Source organism: Gymnoscopelus braueri (genome assembly GCF_963280865.1).
Source record: "Gymnoscopelus braueri genome assembly, chromosome: 5".
Lineage (NCBI taxonomy): Eukaryota > Metazoa > Chordata > Actinopteri > Myctophiformes > Myctophidae > Gymnoscopelus > Gymnoscopelus braueri.
Genome location: NC_137606.1, coordinates 49592887 through 49611309, shown reverse-complemented (window position 1 = coordinate 49611309; position 18423 = coordinate 49592887). Strand labels below are relative to the sequence as shown.

Genomic DNA, 18423 nt, shown 5'->3' with positions numbered 1-18423 from the left:
ATAATATTGGTGCTGTATTTTGAATAGAGAGTAGAGCATCAATATATGTATATCATTAGTAGCTGATTACATTTATAACGGCATAGCTTGAATTATATGAATGTGCCTCAAAAGTAATGTTAAGGCATAAACTACCGTATGTATTTTTACCCCAGAAAGACGACAAAAATATTTTTACGAAATAAAATAAAAGCGCATAATGTAAACACCGCCATTTACATATCATTTCGTATGTACACATCACGATTTATGTACAGAATAACAACATTTATAAAATACTCTATAATGTTTATCATGTGCTGATGTGGCATTGAAGAATACGCCCGCCCCGCCCTTTTTGTAACGTAGCTTCCGCTCTGCCGGGCTTCTGTTTCCGGTAACATCCAAGATGGCGCCTCCCACTCCCCTTCTTGCAGGTGCTGCATTTTAATTCTACCAACAAACACGTTTTATCACATTTATATCGCATGGAGATTTACCGTTCTCAATGAGAATGTAGTGTAAGACTCATGTAATACACGTTATTAAAATGAATGCCGTTTAAAAAATAGCGTTATGCTGGTGAATGTCTTCATGTACATTATACATATGCCAACTGAACTCATATCTGCCAACGTGGTTTGACTGTAATAAGTCAGTTAAATTAGCAATTCATACGATTTTAAGTCAGAATATTAAGTTAATATTATTGTCTTTTATTGAGTCTCTCTCTCTCTATCTGTTTCTGTCTGTCTCTCCTTGTGTCTGTCTGTCTGTCTGTCTGTCTCTCTCTCTCTGTGTGTGTGTGTGTGTGTGTGTCTTTTTCTGTCTGTCTGTCTCAACAGTGCGTGGTTCAAATGGAACCACATTGCTACGTGGACCACCACACTGTGAGGAGTGTCCCACCTTCCAGAGGTGACTAATACTTTGATAAACCCCACAATGTGTCACCATGTTGTCTTCTTGTGTTCTCTATACTTCACTTTTATGTCACTCCATGTCACGGTGACACAAGGTTAATCTGCTCTGCAGTATATCATGACAACTTCTAAATAAAAGTGCCTTAACGGACAGTTCTGTGAGTACTGGTATTATAGAGATTTATTGTAAAGTAACTTTTCCAGACCGTGCACTCAGTAAGAAAGCTCAGTAATATTGAAAGGTGTTGAAGTCGTGCTTGCCCCCTTGATGTAAAGTCCTATCTATCTATCTATCCATCTATGTATCTATCAATTAATCTGACATAAAAACTTTATTTATATAGCACTTAATAATCATATGCATCACAAACTGCTTGCATGAATGTGGATGGATGAATGGGTATACAGTTCGATAGATAGCGTAGAATATATTTTTAATTGTGTATTTTTTGTATTAGTCATGGTATGCTTGTGTGTAATAGTGTTGTATTGTGTTGTTTCCAGGGACAACAGACAGAGCAGACATGTGACCTTCAGCAAAGATGGCTCCATGTTTGGATGGTGCAACGGAGACAAGTAACTGACCCCCGACCTCTACCTACAACCTTTAAAAAATGTGTATTCAAAGATTTGCTCAAATCTTCAAGATTTTTCAAAAATAGCAGATCTACATGCTCATAGCGTGGCACAAAGTGACATGCTATGAGCTTGCTTGTATATCATGAAAGTGAGAAAATCCAGCCAGCACAGAATAGATGTCATTTTAACATAAAGTGGTTGAAATGATTGTGACGCTATACTAACTACTTTTGCTGTGGACCCCCTGGAACCTGGTCTGCTGTTTTTGAAAAAAATGTGAATTTGTGCAAATCTTTGAATATATTGATGTTTTTACTGTTTTATTTTTATTATTTAACTAATACATCTTTTAATTGATTTTTATTTTCTTTTATCCAGTACAGTGATACATTCAGAGATGATCATTATTATCAGAATACAGTAATAGAGCTATGTAACACTTTAACAAGGCAATATCACTTACACCACCTTTTTCAATGGACACCTTGTCAAGACAGCATAAACAACAATAAAAACAGTTTCATGTCTGTGTTGCCAGGGTAAGCGTGGTGAAGGTTTCAGATGGGTCTGTCGTTTCGACCTTTGACCTTCCTAAAACAGCCCTACTACAGTTCTCCCCCCTCAATACCATACTGGCTACCTGGCAACCCTACACCAGTAAGTATATACCAGTAGACGGTCACACTAAATACAAGAATGCTCGCCCTAAAACACGCTTGCCCCGGGTCAAATCCGGCGGCCTCGGAAAGGTCGCCACCAGGTATTCCTAAATGTAACCTCAGTTATGCCTAAGCCTAACCTTATTTCTTAACGTAACCTCAGTAAAATTATGCCTAAACCTAACCTTATTCTTAAACGTAACCTCAGTAAAAATTATGCCTAAACCTAACCTTATTCTAAAACGTAACCTCAGTAAAACTATGCCTAAACCTAACCATATTCCTTAACGTAAACGCAGCAAAATTATGCCTAAACCTAACCTTATTCCTAAACGTAACCTCTGTAAAACTATGCCTAAACCTTACCTTATTCCTTAAAGTTGTACAATGCAGAATCCCAAATAACGATTTTTAGCAACCTCTGCTGGTCACTACCGTCACTGCATACAATTTCCGTAATCCTCGATTACCCAGAATTCCATTCGTTTTCACCGGAAGCCGGAAGCGTTTCAAAAAGCGATCTTTTAATTGTTTTATACTATCTACGGATCGTTTCTCTTAGCCAGTGGAGCATTATTTACCATGAGCTGTGCTTTCTTTTTCTGTTCTTTTTCGATCTTCCAATCCTACATTCTCTTAACATCAGCGTGAGGTTCCTTTTTGCTATTACCGCGGTAGTTCCTGGCCAAACAGGAAACCGTTGCGGTAGTTCCTGGGGACGTCGGCCACGACGTCATGACGTTGGCCAGGAACGTCATTTTCCCGGGAAAGTCCCCCCCTTCACCGTTCAATAGAAAATATATAAATAAAAGGCTTCCGGGGGTGAAATTCATGGAGTGGGTGTTGTGAAACTTTTGCCACTGACAAAAGATATACAATTTAACTTTAGTTTTGTTGAAAACGTTACCTAGTATTACTTTAACGTAAACGCAGCAAAATTATGCCTAAACCTAACCTTATTCCTTAACCAACGTAACCTCAGTAAAACTATGCCTAAACCTAACCTTATTCCTAAACGTAACCTCAGTAAAACTATGCCTAAACCTAACCATATTCTTAACCTTAAAATGAATACAAGAACATTTGAAATGGGGGCGAGTGTGTTTTGGGGTGAGCGTTCCGGTTACCGACACACTCTACTGGTTTGTGGTTTCATACTGGTTATTAATGACTATGAAGACAACACTCTGTGTGTGTGTGTGTGTGTGTGTGTGTGTGTGTGTGTGTGTGTGTGTGTGTGTGTGTGTGTGTGGGGGTGTGTGTGTGTGTGTGTGTGTGTGTGTGTGTGTGTCAGAGAGCCAGGAGAGTGTGCAGGGGGACCCTAACCTTCAGCTGTGGGACCTGCAGACAGGCAGCAACCTGAAGGCTCTTTATCAGAAGAAGGTTGATTTATGGTGAGAACACACTGCTCATGTTGACTGTGATGTCGCATGTGTTGTGGTGTGTGTTTTTGTATGGTGTGTACTATGTAGGGATGGGACGATATACGATATTATCGTATATCGCGATAAAAAACGTCCACGATAACTGTATCGCGGGTACTGTAATTATCGCGAAAAAAAAAAAGAAAAAAAAGTTCGACCAAAAAAGATGTTGGTGTCCATTTGCTTTGCCAGGTTGCATATCCGGCCTAGAGAGAATCAAAGGAAACGGAAACAGCTGTGAGCATGCATATATATGTGTGTGGACTGCACCGGATACAGTTCCAAAGAAGGCGGGTGTAATGTAATAGGCAGCGTCGCAGCGAGGCATCTTTTTGATGCGTCACACGGCGCGCAACCAAATATAAAGTCATTATTTTATAGCAGCAATTGCTGCACGTCCCGTTCCGTTTTAACTTTACATTGTCAGATTGATATTTATATAGCCAGTGGTGACTGGTGGAGAAAGTACTCAAATCTTTTACTTAAATAAAAGTATCAATACTGCAATGTAGAAATACTAGTAAAAGTCTGGTAATCAAAATTTACTTGAATAAAAGTGCAAAAGTATTGGCATCAAATCTATAAAAAAAAAAAATGTTTGAAAATAGCCGATATACAAGCTCACATTGTGAGCTTGTAGATCGGCTATCTTCAAATGGCCAAAATGCATAGGGCTGCAGTGGTTCATGTAGGTTTTGTGATCTAAATCAGCAAAGTAATTAGTAACTAAAGTTGTCAAATCATTGTAGTGGAGGAAAAGTACAATATTTGCCTCTGAGATGTATTGGAGTAGAAGTAAGAGAAATTTATTGGAAATGGGAAATACTCCAGTAAAGTAAAAAATCCTCAAAAGTGTACTTAAAGGGATATTTCACTTTCAAAACAACTTTTGGTCATTTTATCGTCTACTCAGGCTTTTGTGAGCCCCCCAGACCGTTTTTAAGTTGCTTGATTCAGTATTTAGATATTTGATATTCATTTTATCAGACACGCCCCCTTCCTATACAAACCCATTATAACTTCAAACTCCATTTTTAACATGCTAGATTAATCAAAAACATCCGTCCTTGTTTCTGGTGACTCACCCTGCCCTCCTAATACGCGACGGGGCCGCGTTTTTTCGATAACCTTTTTCATTTATTTTTTATATTTTTTTGGAAAATGAAAAAAACTTAAATACAATAAAAATAATAAATAAGATACAGTACTTGAGTAAATGTACTTAGTACTTAATGTACTTTTACACCACTGTATGTAGAGATATCATCTTTGATTACTTCTGAATGATAAAATAAATAACTTATTGTGAATGATTCTTGATAAGTTCAGATTACTTATCTTTACATTGTCTTTCTCTACCTCCAGTATTGGATGTTTACAAATTGCCCTGAGTGACAAGATAATAAATGTTCTTTAACAGAAATGACAGGTCAAGTGATTTCACTGTTTTTCTAGCATTTTAAGAATTCTATAAGCGACGCGCTAATATCGTGATAATATCGTATATCGTGATATTTTTGGCCACAACTATCGTGATATGAAATTTTCATATCGTCCCACCCCTAGTACTATGGCAGTAAGTTTGACCTCGGGCCAGTTTCTTTGTAAGTCATTAGATGATGGGCCAGAACATAATCAATGGCTACTTTAAGAACTGGAACCTCTGTGTATACAATAAAGCGCAATGCATACTCCTTCAGACGTCTGAACCTTTCTTCGGAAAAGGAGGCGATATAACTACAAATTGTCATTCCGAACTTCAGAAAGGAGGTCTCGGAACATTTCCTCGGAAACCTGTGCACCTCCTGATGTCCTGACTATCTGAACTATAGTTCGGAAAGCCTTTCCGAAGCCGAAGATGTTCAAATAGCCAGAGATTAAAAAAAACGTACTCCTATCTCCATATTCTAACTTCTGGTGTTTTTTCCTAAATTAACACCCTAGTTGATCATACTACAGGATCACATAAATGCAGCAAAAGTAGCAGATATACAAGCTTGAAATTGAGCTTTTCAATCTGCTACTTTTGCTATATTTGTATTTTTGGACAGTTTTGGACATGTGAGGTTTCCACCTGACAGAGACGTTATGCTATTGTATGGTGTGCTATTGCATGTTGTTATTTTAATGGGGTGTTATTATATGGGGTGTTATTATTTTATGTGTGTTATTACTGTATGGTGTCTCACTGGAGTGTTGTTGTATGATGTGTCTATGGTATGTTATTGTACGGTGTGTTATTGTATGGTGTGTTATTTTCTCAGGTGTCCCAGTTGGTCAGATGATGAGAAGATCGCTGTGCGGAGCGTCAACAATGAACTTCACTTCTTTGAGAACAATGACTTCAGTAAGAGACAACCTAGTGTTGTATTGATACACCTATACAAGACTGTACATAAATAAAAGACGATAGAACTATGTGTAAATAAAATACTATTATATACTGTAAATAAAATACCATACATTATGTTAGCTCCATAAAGAACCTCTCACTCCGCTATACAGCTCCGAGATGAGGTTCTATGTCGTTACCTTCCAGAATCGGGTGAACGTCCGCCAAGGCTCCGCTGTTTACCCTTTTGTATACGTCGTATCCCAAAACTAATGGTAGATTCCAAGCCGCACGGATGTTTAAAGTTTGGTTCGGCGCATAAAATTTTAGGAACGGAGCGAAACTACCCGTTTAAATCGCTTATTTAGTCAGCCTGTGGCCATGTTTCCCATTCAACCCGGAAAACCCCGCTACGTCCGCTGCCAGTACTGCTCCCGGTTTGGCTACAATGGGAAACATGGCCACAGGCTGACTGAATAAGCGATTTAAACGTGTAGTTTCGCTCCGTTCCTAAAATTTTATGCGCCGAACTAAACTTTAAACATCCGTGCGGCTCGGAATCTACCATTAGTTTTGGGATACGACGTATACAAAAGGGTAAACAGCGGAGCCTTGGCGGACGTTCACCCGATTCTGTAAGGTAACGACATAGAACCTCATCTCGGAGCTGTATAGCGGAGTGAGAGGTTCTTTATGGAGCTAACATTATGTATGAATAAAATAAGTTGCTATGTCTCTTCATCATGGATTATAATATACATCTGATCACCAAAATCTTTGGCTCAGCCGTAACTAATATAGTCGTATGTAAAGCTCTGCAAAGTGCTGTGTAATGTATTATTAATTTCACTCTCCCTGTACCCCTTCTTGCCACCTTCTCTTCATATTGATGCCAGCAACTGACCAAGATATGGCTTTTGGCTACTATGCAGACATATCTTGGGTCACTCGTTCTCATGTCTTTTGTTTCCTTCCGTTTTCCCGACCACAAAATGTTAAGAATGTGATGTAGATAGAGTTAAGATAGTGATTTAGATGTTATTTAGACAGATGCTAGGGTCACTGTTTACCTGGTGTCTTATAGTTAGTAGTCAATGCACAGAATGTTATTTAGATAGCATGTGGTTTAGACAAATGCTAGGTTCACTGTATCCTAGTTTCTTGAGAGGCACTAGGTACTGTTCTCTCTGCATTCTAGTTATGTGATTATTTACCTTGTTTATTGTAAGTCGCTCTGGCTAAAAGTGTCTGCTAAATGCCTAAATTATTCATTTAACCCATTAATACCTGGAACGCATCTGTGTCACTTTAGATTTCTTTGGCTATTCAAAAATAGCAGATATACAAGCTCATAGCGCGGCACCGAGTGCCGCGCTATGAGCTTGTAGATCTGCTATTTTTGAAAAATCGTGAAAAAAAATATTTTTTATGTTTTTTCAAAAATCTGTTAGGATTTAGAAAACATTTTTAAGAATCGCCTCAGGTCTTAAAGGGTTAATACTAATAACATAAAAAGACCATTGTAATTGTATTGTAACAGTGACTGTTTCTACCTGTGTTCTCAGACACCATCGCCAACAAGCTTCACATGCAGAAGGTGTCAGACTTTGTTCTCTCACCAGGAGGACATCCCAGTAAGGTAGGACAACATGTATTGTAAAGTAGGCCTGTCACAATTATTGCATTAGAATCGCCTGCTCGCCAATTATATTTGTATGACAATTAGTCGTGACAGCCCTAATTGCAGTGGTGGAAAAAGTACTCAAATTCTTTACTTAAGTAAAAGTACCAATACTGCAATATAAAAATACTCCGTTACAAGTAAAAGTCCAGAATTCAAAATTTACTTGAGTAAAAGTACAAAAGTATTGGCATCAAAATGTACTTAAAGTATCAAAAGTAAAAGTACTAAATATTTGAAAATAGCAGATCTACAAGCTCACAACGCGTTGTGAGCTTGTAGATCGGCTATTTTCAAATAGCCTAGGTATAAAATAGGGCTGAAGTGGTTAATGCATGTTTCATAATATCATAATTTAAATCTGAAAAGTAACTAGTAACTCAAGTTTTCAAATAATTGTAGTGGAGTAAAAGTATAATATTTGCCTCTGAGATGTAGCGGAGTAGAAGTAAAAGTACTGGAAATTGGAAATACTCAAGTAAAGTACAAATACCTCAAAATTGTACTTAAGTACAGTACTTAAGTAAATGTACCTAGTTACTTTCCACCACTGCCTAATTGTAACCGTGTGAAGTAATGTGGTGTTGTGTCCTGTAGGTGGCGGTGTATGTTCCAGGTGTGAAGGGCTCCCCATCCTTCGTGCGTCTCTATCAGTACCCCAATTTTGGGGGTCCGTCTGCTGCCCTGGCCAACAAGAGCTTCTTCAAAGGAGACAGAGTGTCCATGCTGTGGAATAAAAAAGGTTCATGTTTAAAAGATAATATTCACACATAACCTTTCCAATACAAACCTACATCACATAGAACTGCAGTAGAAGGAATATTTTCACTACTATAAAATGCAGTTTTTATATTTGTTAGACTGTACATATGTTGACTCAGAGGCTCAGTGCAGATGTCTAGTGCCAGAATGTAAGCTTAATTTTATGTTATTTATTGTATTACTTTGGTTTGGTTCTCGATTGTCCGTTATTACTTATTTAATTTCATTTTCCAATTTGTATTTGATATATAATTGCGGCATTACACCAAGCACTATAACTGTAAAGATACTGTATAGTTTTAAAAATTCACACCACAACTATAGCAAAGAAGATGGTGAACGATATAGTTATTATATTTATCGTCATAGTTAAAGTGCTTTGTGTGAACAGCACTTAAGTTGCTGACATTTTGTTATCTCTGCCAGGCGGAGGTAACATGCCTTCAGCCATGTCCCCACAAGTATAGTAGAATAGACATTGTGAGGTCCATTTCTCTGGTCCTCACAAGAAAAATGATTGATTTCTTGATTCAATTTATTTTTATAGGTAGGTTTACAATTGGGAAAGATTTCAGGTTGGGGTCAGGGTTAGGATTCGACATTTAACGGTTAGGTTTAGGAGTTCGGGTTACAGTTATACCTGTATAATTAGTTCTGCGCCGGTGTCGTTCACCAAAGATAGCCGATCTGCCAGCTTGTAGATCGGCAGTTCTTTGGGAGATTTTCAGCAATTTTCAATGGCATCCTAAATGTTTTCATGTCCTCACAAGTATAGTAATACGTGTGTGTGTGTGTGTGTGTGTGTGCTGCAGCATCAGCGGTGTTGGTGTCAACGAGCACTGAGGTTGATAAGACTGGAGCATCGTACTACGGAGAGCAGGGTCTGCACTACGTGGCTGTTAATGGAGAGAGTGCTGTGGTCCAACTACGTTAGTACACGCTACTACACTTTAATGTACACGTTAAACTCACGCACGCACGCATGCGCGCACAGCTATATACTAGTTGTGTACAGGTATATACTAGTTGTATTAATTAAAGTTTAGTACTAATATTACCTCTGTTGAGTCCTGTTACCATGTGTGCTGTGTTTTTGATTCTTATTACTTCACAGTTGCTTTTATAGCTAGCTAACATAGCTATGTCACAACTATTATCATCATTACTAGTTGTAGTGTTCTATTGTCATTGTTTTTTTTACTATGTGTGTGTGTATCTCCATCCTACAGCTAAGAACGGTCCTATATATGACGTGGTGTGGCATCCTAACTCTTCAGAGTTCTGTGTGGTTTATGGTTTCATGCCTGCCAAGGCCACCGTCTATAACCTCAAATGTGATCCTGTGTTTGACTTCGGCACCGGATCCAGAAACGCTGCCTACTACAGGTGAGAAAATCAAACGCCCCCTCCTGTCTTCCTCTTTTTGAGCACCTGAGTCTACAAACAGTCAGACTAATCATCATCATTCGACACCTAGTCGCCACCTATTCATTATTGGCTGTCCTTCACTCCTTTAAGCCAATGGGGACACTTCCCCTTCGGCCCGGTCTCTCTCTCTCTCTCTCTCTCTCTCTCTCTCACTCACTCACTCACTCACTCACTCACTCACTCACTCACTCACTCATCATCACCTGGTAGAATATGACTTTTGTCATTTCGTTCTTGTTTCTTTGTCTTCTTTTTCTTCATTCTTAACTAATTCACTGCCAGAATAAAACACTGCCAGACATTTTCGTTTTTTATACCTTTTCAACTGGTCACAGAAAATGTATATCCGTTATGATCGCTTGTCTGACCGTTAGTAAACACTTTTCACTCATCCGGAATCCGGAAATAACGTCATCCGAAGATCTCCCGCTCTGTCCACTTCCTGTTTAACTTAATTAAAACAGCTTTATCTTGAGTTGACTCCCTGGCATATCCGGTGAAATATTTTCTTTTCTGGCCAAAAAGTGTATTTTAGACGTGAGGTGGACCAGAGCTACTATTAAGGCCGTTTCAGATGCGGAGCGATTGACGCGGGCGTTCTCGCTTGGATCAGCGGGATCGCGGTGTGCCCCTCATGTGCAGACACAAACACACGCGTAGCGTGGGGAAAAATGCAGACCACAATGCTGCTCTTGTCGCCCGTGTGTATGAAACGAGCGCAAGAATGTCACGGGACCGCGCCCACTTGCCTCCGCCCTTCAAATTCTCTGTGCGTCACAACTAGTCTGCCCCAACGCTCCTGATTTCGTGTATAGAGGGGCGGGTGTATAGAGCCGGCGAGAGATTGCGGCTGATCCCATTGGTTCACCGATCTGTCCGTCAACCCCCGCCCCGTTAACACAACATTACGAGCGACGCCCACTGCACTCTGGTTGGTTGGGAAATGAAACACTTCCTCATACCCAGTACAGGCTATGGTCGGGCCAGGCTTTTATTTTTTAGCAAAACTAAGCAATAAAAGCCTGGAGATCGAGGCTACGTCACAACTAATCACCCGCCTCTCATTCAAAATTAATTACCAGGCGTGTCAATCGCTTCCATATGAAACAGCCTTTATTCTTACTATTGAAGGTGTTGTTGTTTGTGTCCAGTCCTCAGGGTCATATCTTGGTGTTAGCTGGGTTTGGGAACTTGAGAGGACAGATGGAGGTTTGGGATGTCAAGAAATACAAACAGGTGAGGAAGACGGACCGTCTAGTGACAAAGCACAGACAACCTGTCTAATGTCATGTATGTATTGATGTATGCAGGTTTCTATAGTCATGTACTGCATGTATTGATGTATGCACCAAGGTTTCCATTGACCGATAAAATGTTTAATTGGCCGTTAACCCTTTAAGACCTGAGGCCGCTTCTAAACATTTTCTAAATCCAAACAGTTTTTCGGAAAAAAATGTAAAAAAATAATTTTCACGATTTTTCAAAAATAGCAGATCTACAAGCTCGTAGCGCGGCACTCGGTGCCGCGCTATGAGCTTGTATATCTGCTATTTTTGAATAGCCTAAAGAAATCTAAAAGTGACACAGATGCGTCCCCAGTCTTAATGGGTTAATTATAAACTTCACCGGCCACCGTGGCCGATTGGGCAAATTCTGTTATTAGGCTATGTTATAATTTAAGCCCATTATTATTATTATTATTATTTGGATTATTATTATTATTATTATTTGGATAAAGTAACACAACGCAACACGCCACGTTGTGAGCATGTATGTCTGCTATTTTCGATACGCAGCAACACCGCCATACGGCGAAGCACAATTCAAGCTTTACACAGCTGCGGCTCCTCCTAATCAGCGCTGAGTACGGGTCTACTTGGTTCGCTCGGGTGTTACATATGATAAACAGAACCAGGGTCCTGAGGTAATGAGGTAATCTGAACCAAGCCGGACCCAATTGACGATAATAAAACAGGGACCCGAACTTGTATGGGTCGTGGATATTATACAAGCAAGCAGTCTGCAATGGATAAAGTGGTGGAAGTTGGTGAGACATGAAGGCAAGTAGTCAACCTGCCTGGTGCCATCATGACAACATTAACAAAACAAAGCAAAAGCTTTTTTGCATATTAAGGTTGAATTAGACGTAAAGCCCAAATCATAACATATTGGTTTGTTTATACTGTGCGACGGAGTCGCGCAAGCAGTTCACTCACGCCTCCCTGACTTTATTCAATTCTTTTTTTGGCAAGCGACACCTTTGCATGATGGAGTAGATGATGGATTAGATAGATAGATATTATTTAGGTAACTATAAAAACAGCATCTGTGATGCGCAGCGCTAACGTAACAAGGTGTAATGAACTGTTGGATGCACGTAGGCTATCTGCAACGCTTTGAAAATATAATCCTGTCGGTATTGGTGGCCGGCCCAAAAATTGACCAGTGGAAACCCTGGTATGCACTGCAGTAATATCATGTACTGTATGCATTTACGTATGCCGGTTTCTAATGTGCTGTACTGTATACAGTAATGTATCATGTACTGATGTATACAGTATTATGTATGTATTGATGTATGTAGGTGTATAATATCATGTACATAATAATGTATATACAGGTCTATAATGTCATGTGCTGTTTGTATTGGTGTATACAGTAATACTGTATGTATGTATTGCTGTACGCAGGTTTGTAAGCCCCAGGCTCCAGACTGTACCTTCTTCGCCTGGTGCCCAGACGGCGAGCATGTTGTCACGGCAACCTGCGCTCCACGGTTACGTGTCTCTAATGGTTACAAGATCTGGCACTACACCGGCTCTGTTCTCTACCAGCAGGTAACAATAACAGTAATACGTTTAAATGTTGAATAATAATGCATTTAAATGTATGCAATGACAGGTTTCCACAGCATTTTTGTTTCTCCCCAATTTATATCAATTCCCCCTTGAACAATGAACTGCTAACCCACACATGACAAGGAGCAGAGGGTGTAGAGCAGTGTTTTACAAACTCTTTGTGGCCAAGGTTTTCATGTTCATTAGTACATTCTAGACCAGTTGAAGGATTCTGTGTAAAAGAGGTTTCGTGTTTTTTTTCCAGGAAACACCACAAGGTGCAGAGTTGTGGCAGGTTCTGTGGCAGTCCTTCCCAGAAGACGTGTTCCCTGCGCGGCCGGTCAAGTACCAAGCCGCCCCCAGTGACCTGGGCAGCACCGAGGCCAAACCAGCACAGGCCTACAGGCCACCAGCACTACGCAACCAACCAGCCTCTGCAAGCTCCAAACTGGTGAGGAGGGCAGGGCGATGAATGGAGCATAAACCGATAGACTTTATTAGGAATGGGATGATAATCCTTATCGTTTATAGTGATAAAAAAACAATTTCAATAATTTTAATTTATCGTAAAATTGTCCTCTGTCATACACTAGGATGAATTAGCTTTTGTTGAGCTGCAAATTCAGTACCACTTAAACCCTCTTAAAACTTAAAACGGACGTGTAAAGAGCGCATTTGGTGTGCTCTTATTTTGCTCTACACAAATCGATTCGCCAAAAATAGCAGATCTACAAGCTCACAACGCGTTGCGAACTTGTAGATTGTCTATTTTTGGCAAATGCTCCCCCCCCAGAATAAGGATGCTGGGGGTTCAAGTGGTTAACAAAAGTGGCATTTTAAAGTTTTAAGCATAATTTGATAATCCCGATAATATCGCTTATCGCAATTATTTTTGCCACAATAATCATGACACGTAATTTTCATATCGTACACTTTATCTTTGTCCTGTATCCTACACCCTGTTGTCCCTCAAACATCATTTGTGTGGCAAATAACTGACTTGTTGGTGTATGTATATTTCGTTGTGTTTGTCTCTCTCAGCATGAGGAGGAGCCTCCTCAGAACATGCGTGGTGGAGCGGCTGCAGATAAACAACTTTCTAAAGCTGCTCTGAAGAACCAGAAGAAACGAGAGGCCAGGAAAGCTGCTCGACAGGTCACACTCAATTATACAGTATACACTGTAGAGACATACAGTATACACACAATGCATATACACAACTGAGGCAGGAATAACTCTCTTACGTACGGGATACACTCTAGACAGGTCTTCAAGAGTGAACAAATGCTATTTCTGTCAATAAATAAGCCTCTGGTATGTGATAAAGAAATTGTGACTGACAGTAGGAATGATTTTAAAATTATGTTTAATGTTTTAGGATGCAAAGGTGGAAGACCCAGAGCCTCCCTCTAACCCCGCCCCCGCCGCCACAAACAGCCAATCAGCAGCACCCACGTCTGGTGACCCGGAGACAGACAAGAAGATTAAGAACGTAAAGAAGGTGAGCAGTAATGAAGACTGTACCAGGTGGTTAGACAGAAACAAATGACTTTTTTAATCACATTTTCTTTCTTGTGTCGCTGTATGCCCTACACTAACAGTATGTCAGGTTAGACAGAAACAAATGCCCTTTCTAATCACGTTTTCTTTCTCGTGTCGCTGTATGCCCTACAGTATGTCAGGAACAGGAGCGCGTGAGTTTAGGTATTTAGGGAAGGGTAAGAGCGCGCCGCTGTAAAGGAAGGGCTGCACTGGATTTATAACACAAATCCACTTGAGAGTGATACAGAATCCAGCAGCGGCACAACAATCGTTTTATCTCCATTATCTTGTTTTCATGATTCGAAGCCAAAATTGTAATTGAACCGAAAATTATATGAATTGCCAAAAGCCCTACATGTCTTCTGTTTTCTGACCTGCAGAAGCTGAGAGCCATTGAGGAGTTGAAGGAGCTGCAGGCCTCTGGTAAACCCATGCAGAAAAACCAGGTCAGTGTGTGCTTGTGTGGAAAAAGACCTGAACACAATGTTCTGGGCTTAATTCCCTCTCATGACCAATGGGTTCATGGATTAAAGTTCTCACTCGCCACAACTGATTTCAGTCATTTGGATTCCATAGTAGCCAGCATGTCTTCTATGGAAGCATGTCATGCACCGAAAAATAGGCTATCTACAAAAAATAGGCTATCTACAAGCTTACAACACGTCGGATTAGAGTATTTGAAGTTGTGATGCTAGCAGAATACATGCTCAAAATTCCTGAAAACCCCAATAATCTCCAGACATGCAAAAGTGTCACTTTTCAGCTACAGTCACCTTTTTGAACCCAAATAGGGCAATTGTGTGACACCTGACCCGAAAGAAAACAACATGTTGTCACCTTTTTCACCTCGGGCTGTTTGCATGCCTGAATCTCAGATGTTTCAGAAAAGCAAAAGTTAAAGCCTCAATCCTTCTTGCTGTTTCTCAAATCACAGATTATGACTTGGCCTAACAAAAGAAAATCAGTTGTGATAATTCATTTTGGTTTAATCCATGTGGGTTTCTCCTCCCCAGTTGGAGAAGATGCAGAAAGAGGAGCAGCTGTTGAAGGAGTTGGAGGAGCTGGAGTTGGGAGAGTAGGAGTACGTCTCCTCCTCCTCTGCTCCTGGCATCGACAGAACCCCGCTTCAGAACCCTGCACCTTCCTCCTGCACCAACACCGCCAGGGTTGTGGGTTCTATTCCCCTGTGGGGGGCTTCGCGGCTAGAGCAAGGCACTCACATCGCCAGCTGAGCAGCACGGTAGAGTAGAACCCCCAACCCATGAAGTGTTGGTGCCTTGCTCCATTTAGGACTCCAATCAATTAGAGACTCATGTCTGAACATGTCATCTCTAGAGGGCCCCGCTGGGGGTCCAGAGCCCCAGGTTGGGAGTCAGCATGATAGTCTGATAGATGATGGTTTAGATCCATGTGGAACATAGAAAATGTTTCTTTTCTTTTTTTGCATACATATCTCTGTAAAGGTCAATTTATGTTTAAACGACAAGTGTCAAATGATGCATTACACTACATGTTTACAAAGTTTTGAGTGTTCATATTGTCTGCGACTCACGGACATCACTACAAAATGTAAACAAGGAAGTGGTTGTCCCGTGCATCTCTGTAACTGAGCTTACATCATCTTCCCAATCAATAGAGTATGCAGCATTTTATAAAGCATCTTTATAAAGCATCTTTATAAAGCATCTTGGACCATTCCTGTTTCCAGGTACGCGACACGTCCTCCACAACATTATTTTGTGGTTTTGACGTCAATTTCATCGCGCGATGCGTTGTTCGACACTTGCCGCGCTAAGCGTAAATTAAAAGGAGTAGTTCACTCAAAAAATTACTTATTTTCTGTCAATTACACACCCCATGAAGTCTTGATTTCATGGAGATTTTTTTTTTTTTGTCGCATTCCTAAGCCAATAATTTGATGACTGGGTGTATTTCTGGTAGGAGACACAAAGAGTCTACTTTGTGTCTCCTACTGCTAACAGATAAATAAGCATCTTTCCGCCGGTAATCAAATTATTGGCTTAGGAACAATTTTTTTTCTTCTCCATGAATTCAAGGCTTCGTGGGGTGTACAATTGATAGAAAATAAGTCATCTTTTGGGTGAACTACTCCTTTAAGGGTTCATGAACGGTCTACCATCGATATTGGCCACTCTGGGGACCCATAGTTGTAACGTTGCCATTGCATTTGTTGCTGAAGTTAAAAAAAAACCCACATAAAACAAACAGTAAACCAAGGTTCCCAGTTCAAATGTAGTTTGTTCTGCTGGTGTAGAAGATACATAAAGTTTCCAGGATGGTTCATGTTGGTGGAGGGTTCTACTGCTGTCAAATATCACTTCTAAAACTTAATTTCTTCGCTGTGGGGTAGAAACATGTCCAAAACAGGAAATGGAGACAAACAAACCTGTGTTCCAATGGATCCAAGTTATTACTTAGTCACAAGCTCTTGTTAATACTTATCATTGGTTAAATATTTATTAGAACCACAGGCGGATTTAATCATTTTCAACCTGGGATACCTATTTTGAAAATAGATTGTCGTCATGCAACGTGTTGAGCTTGTAGATGGGCTATTTTCATTACCTTTGTGTGACACTGTCATATGAAGAAGTATAAAAAGGGCATTAATTTATGGGGGGAGGGACATAAACTTGATATATTTCTACCCAACAGCAATGATTGGTCATTTAACATAAGAGCATATTGCTATGCAATGTTATGTACAGATAACGAAGTGATGCTGTGTCAAATCTAGGGTTGCATTGTAAATGACACACAATCCCAAAGCTTTCAAATTGCTGAATACGAAACCAAACGTGAATTTGGTTTGGAGCCACGTGGGTTGGTTATCAGTATTTACATTGAGAAGAAAATCCTGTTTGTGAATAAACTGAGCTTAAAGCAAACTGAATCCAGACCTGTTTCAGGCTCAAATGACTTCATTGCAGTACTAGTGTTATTCTTAAACAGTACAGCAAAAAATCCTTAAGCACTTGCATTCTTCATCCATTTGTTTTTGTTTTGTTTTTTAAGGCGAATTGTTGAATGCCGAATGGTTGATTAAATAAAACATGCAATAAATGTTTTGTATTTGGTTTACTTTTGTTTTATTTGGAACGTAGACTTTCAAAAGCAGAATTAAATACTTCCTTGACATACAAAGACATAAAAACACAAGGTTCATTCAATAAAAACTATTTGTATATGTTATTGATTATTGGTATGATGGAGCAACCGCAAGTCCAGATTTAGGCCAGTGGTTCTCAAAGAGGGGTCCTTGAGGGGGTCCCCATTCCCAGCTAAATTAGTGATAGTGACGAACCAAATGGACCCTTGCAGGTCTAACTCAGAGTGTACAAATGGAACCAAATCATTTTGGTTCTATTTGTACACTCATTGGGGGTCCGTGGCCAAAAACATACCAAACTGAGAATCACTGATAATGTCGGCTATATACCTGTACTCCCATCTGGAGACACTGGAGGCTGTGTCTGGTTGGCCTACCAGTATTTATTTAAAAAAAAACTTTACAGCATCAGATCATGTGGTTCCAAATTTGGAACTAGCTAAACATGTTTCATGCCAGAACCTTCAAGTGGATATGAAACTAGATGACAATAGCTGGCCCCAAGTCGCAGTAATTAATTATTGAGTGAGTACGCAGCGCTACAGCTTTTAATGCCGCCGCGATGAGTCTGCTACCTGGGAGGTCATGTAATATCACAGCCATTCCTTTGGTAAGTGTCTCTAAAAGAAATTCTGCTCCTACATGGCTCATTATGCTTTTGAATTATTACTTTGTCCACAAGAGAGCAGCATTGCATTACTCAATTATCTTATGGTCAGAGATAGGAACGTCTACAAATGAGGTGTGTGTGTGTGTAAACTTAACAGACTGCAGTGGTACAACTTGTGGTTATGATCATCATGGTTATGATTGTGTGGGCTCGATCTGTCATGTTAATTAACAAATGAATGATCTGCCATAGGGCTCTAAGGTGCCTTTAGTTGTACAGATTCATTATACAGACAATTTAGATTTAGTTTCTTCAGATCATTCATGTACTCATTGCCACAGACTGGGGCTTAGTAGCATATTGATTCAACATATCCTTACTTTGGTATTTTGTTTTTTACTCAGTGACATGGTAGCTATATGTATAAGTCAGCAGACATAAGGTTCTAACTGTTAAAGAGCCCTACTTGCATTGTACTGTATGGAGACATGAGAGCTAACATGGTGTTATTGACTAAAACACTAATGGAATGTATCCATA

General features: G+C 39.9%; 1 protein-coding gene across 2 annotated transcripts; it reads left to right on the top strand.

The window, feature by feature from the left end:
• The first annotated feature begins 377 nt into the window (after positions 1–377).
• eif2a (eukaryotic translation initiation factor 2A) lies at positions 378–17241 on the top strand. Of its 2 annotated transcripts, none has more exons than XM_080428984.1 (17): positions 378–416; positions 825–894; positions 1404–1475; positions 2017–2135; positions 3432–3531; positions 5826–5908; positions 7459–7532; positions 8172–8316; positions 9149–9265; positions 9566–9722; positions 10916–11000; positions 12455–12601; positions 12867–13052; positions 13643–13756; positions 13989–14102; positions 14524–14589; positions 15157–17241. In XM_080428984.1, exons 1-17 carry the CDS (start codon positions 389–391, stop codon positions 15220–15222), a joined length of 1743 nt encoding a protein of 580 aa, XP_080285110.1. In that variant the 5' UTR covers positions 378–388; the 3' UTR covers positions 15223–17241. The 2 variants fall into 2 exon arrangements, with proteins under 2 accessions (XP_080285110.1, XP_080285109.1); XM_080428983.1 differs by having other exon boundaries at positions 13980–14102.
• The last annotated feature ends 1182 nt before the right edge of the window (positions 17242–18423 follow it).

What these genes read in the sequence shown, in the direction of transcription:
- eif2a (XM_080428983.1), top strand. Translation starts at nt 389, where the DNA reads ATGGCGCCTCCCACTCCCCTTCTTGCAG. An exon ending in TACCTGGCAACCCTACACCA is followed by an intron (nt 2,136 to 3,431) that starts GTAAGTATATAC and finishes TGTGTGTGTCAG; the next exon opens with AGAGCCAGGAGAGTGTGCAG. An exon ending in CCTCTGCAAGCTCCAAACTG is followed by an intron (nt 13,053 to 13,642) that starts GTGAGGAGGGCA and finishes TGTCTCTCTCAG; the next exon opens with CATGAGGAGGAGCCTCCTCA.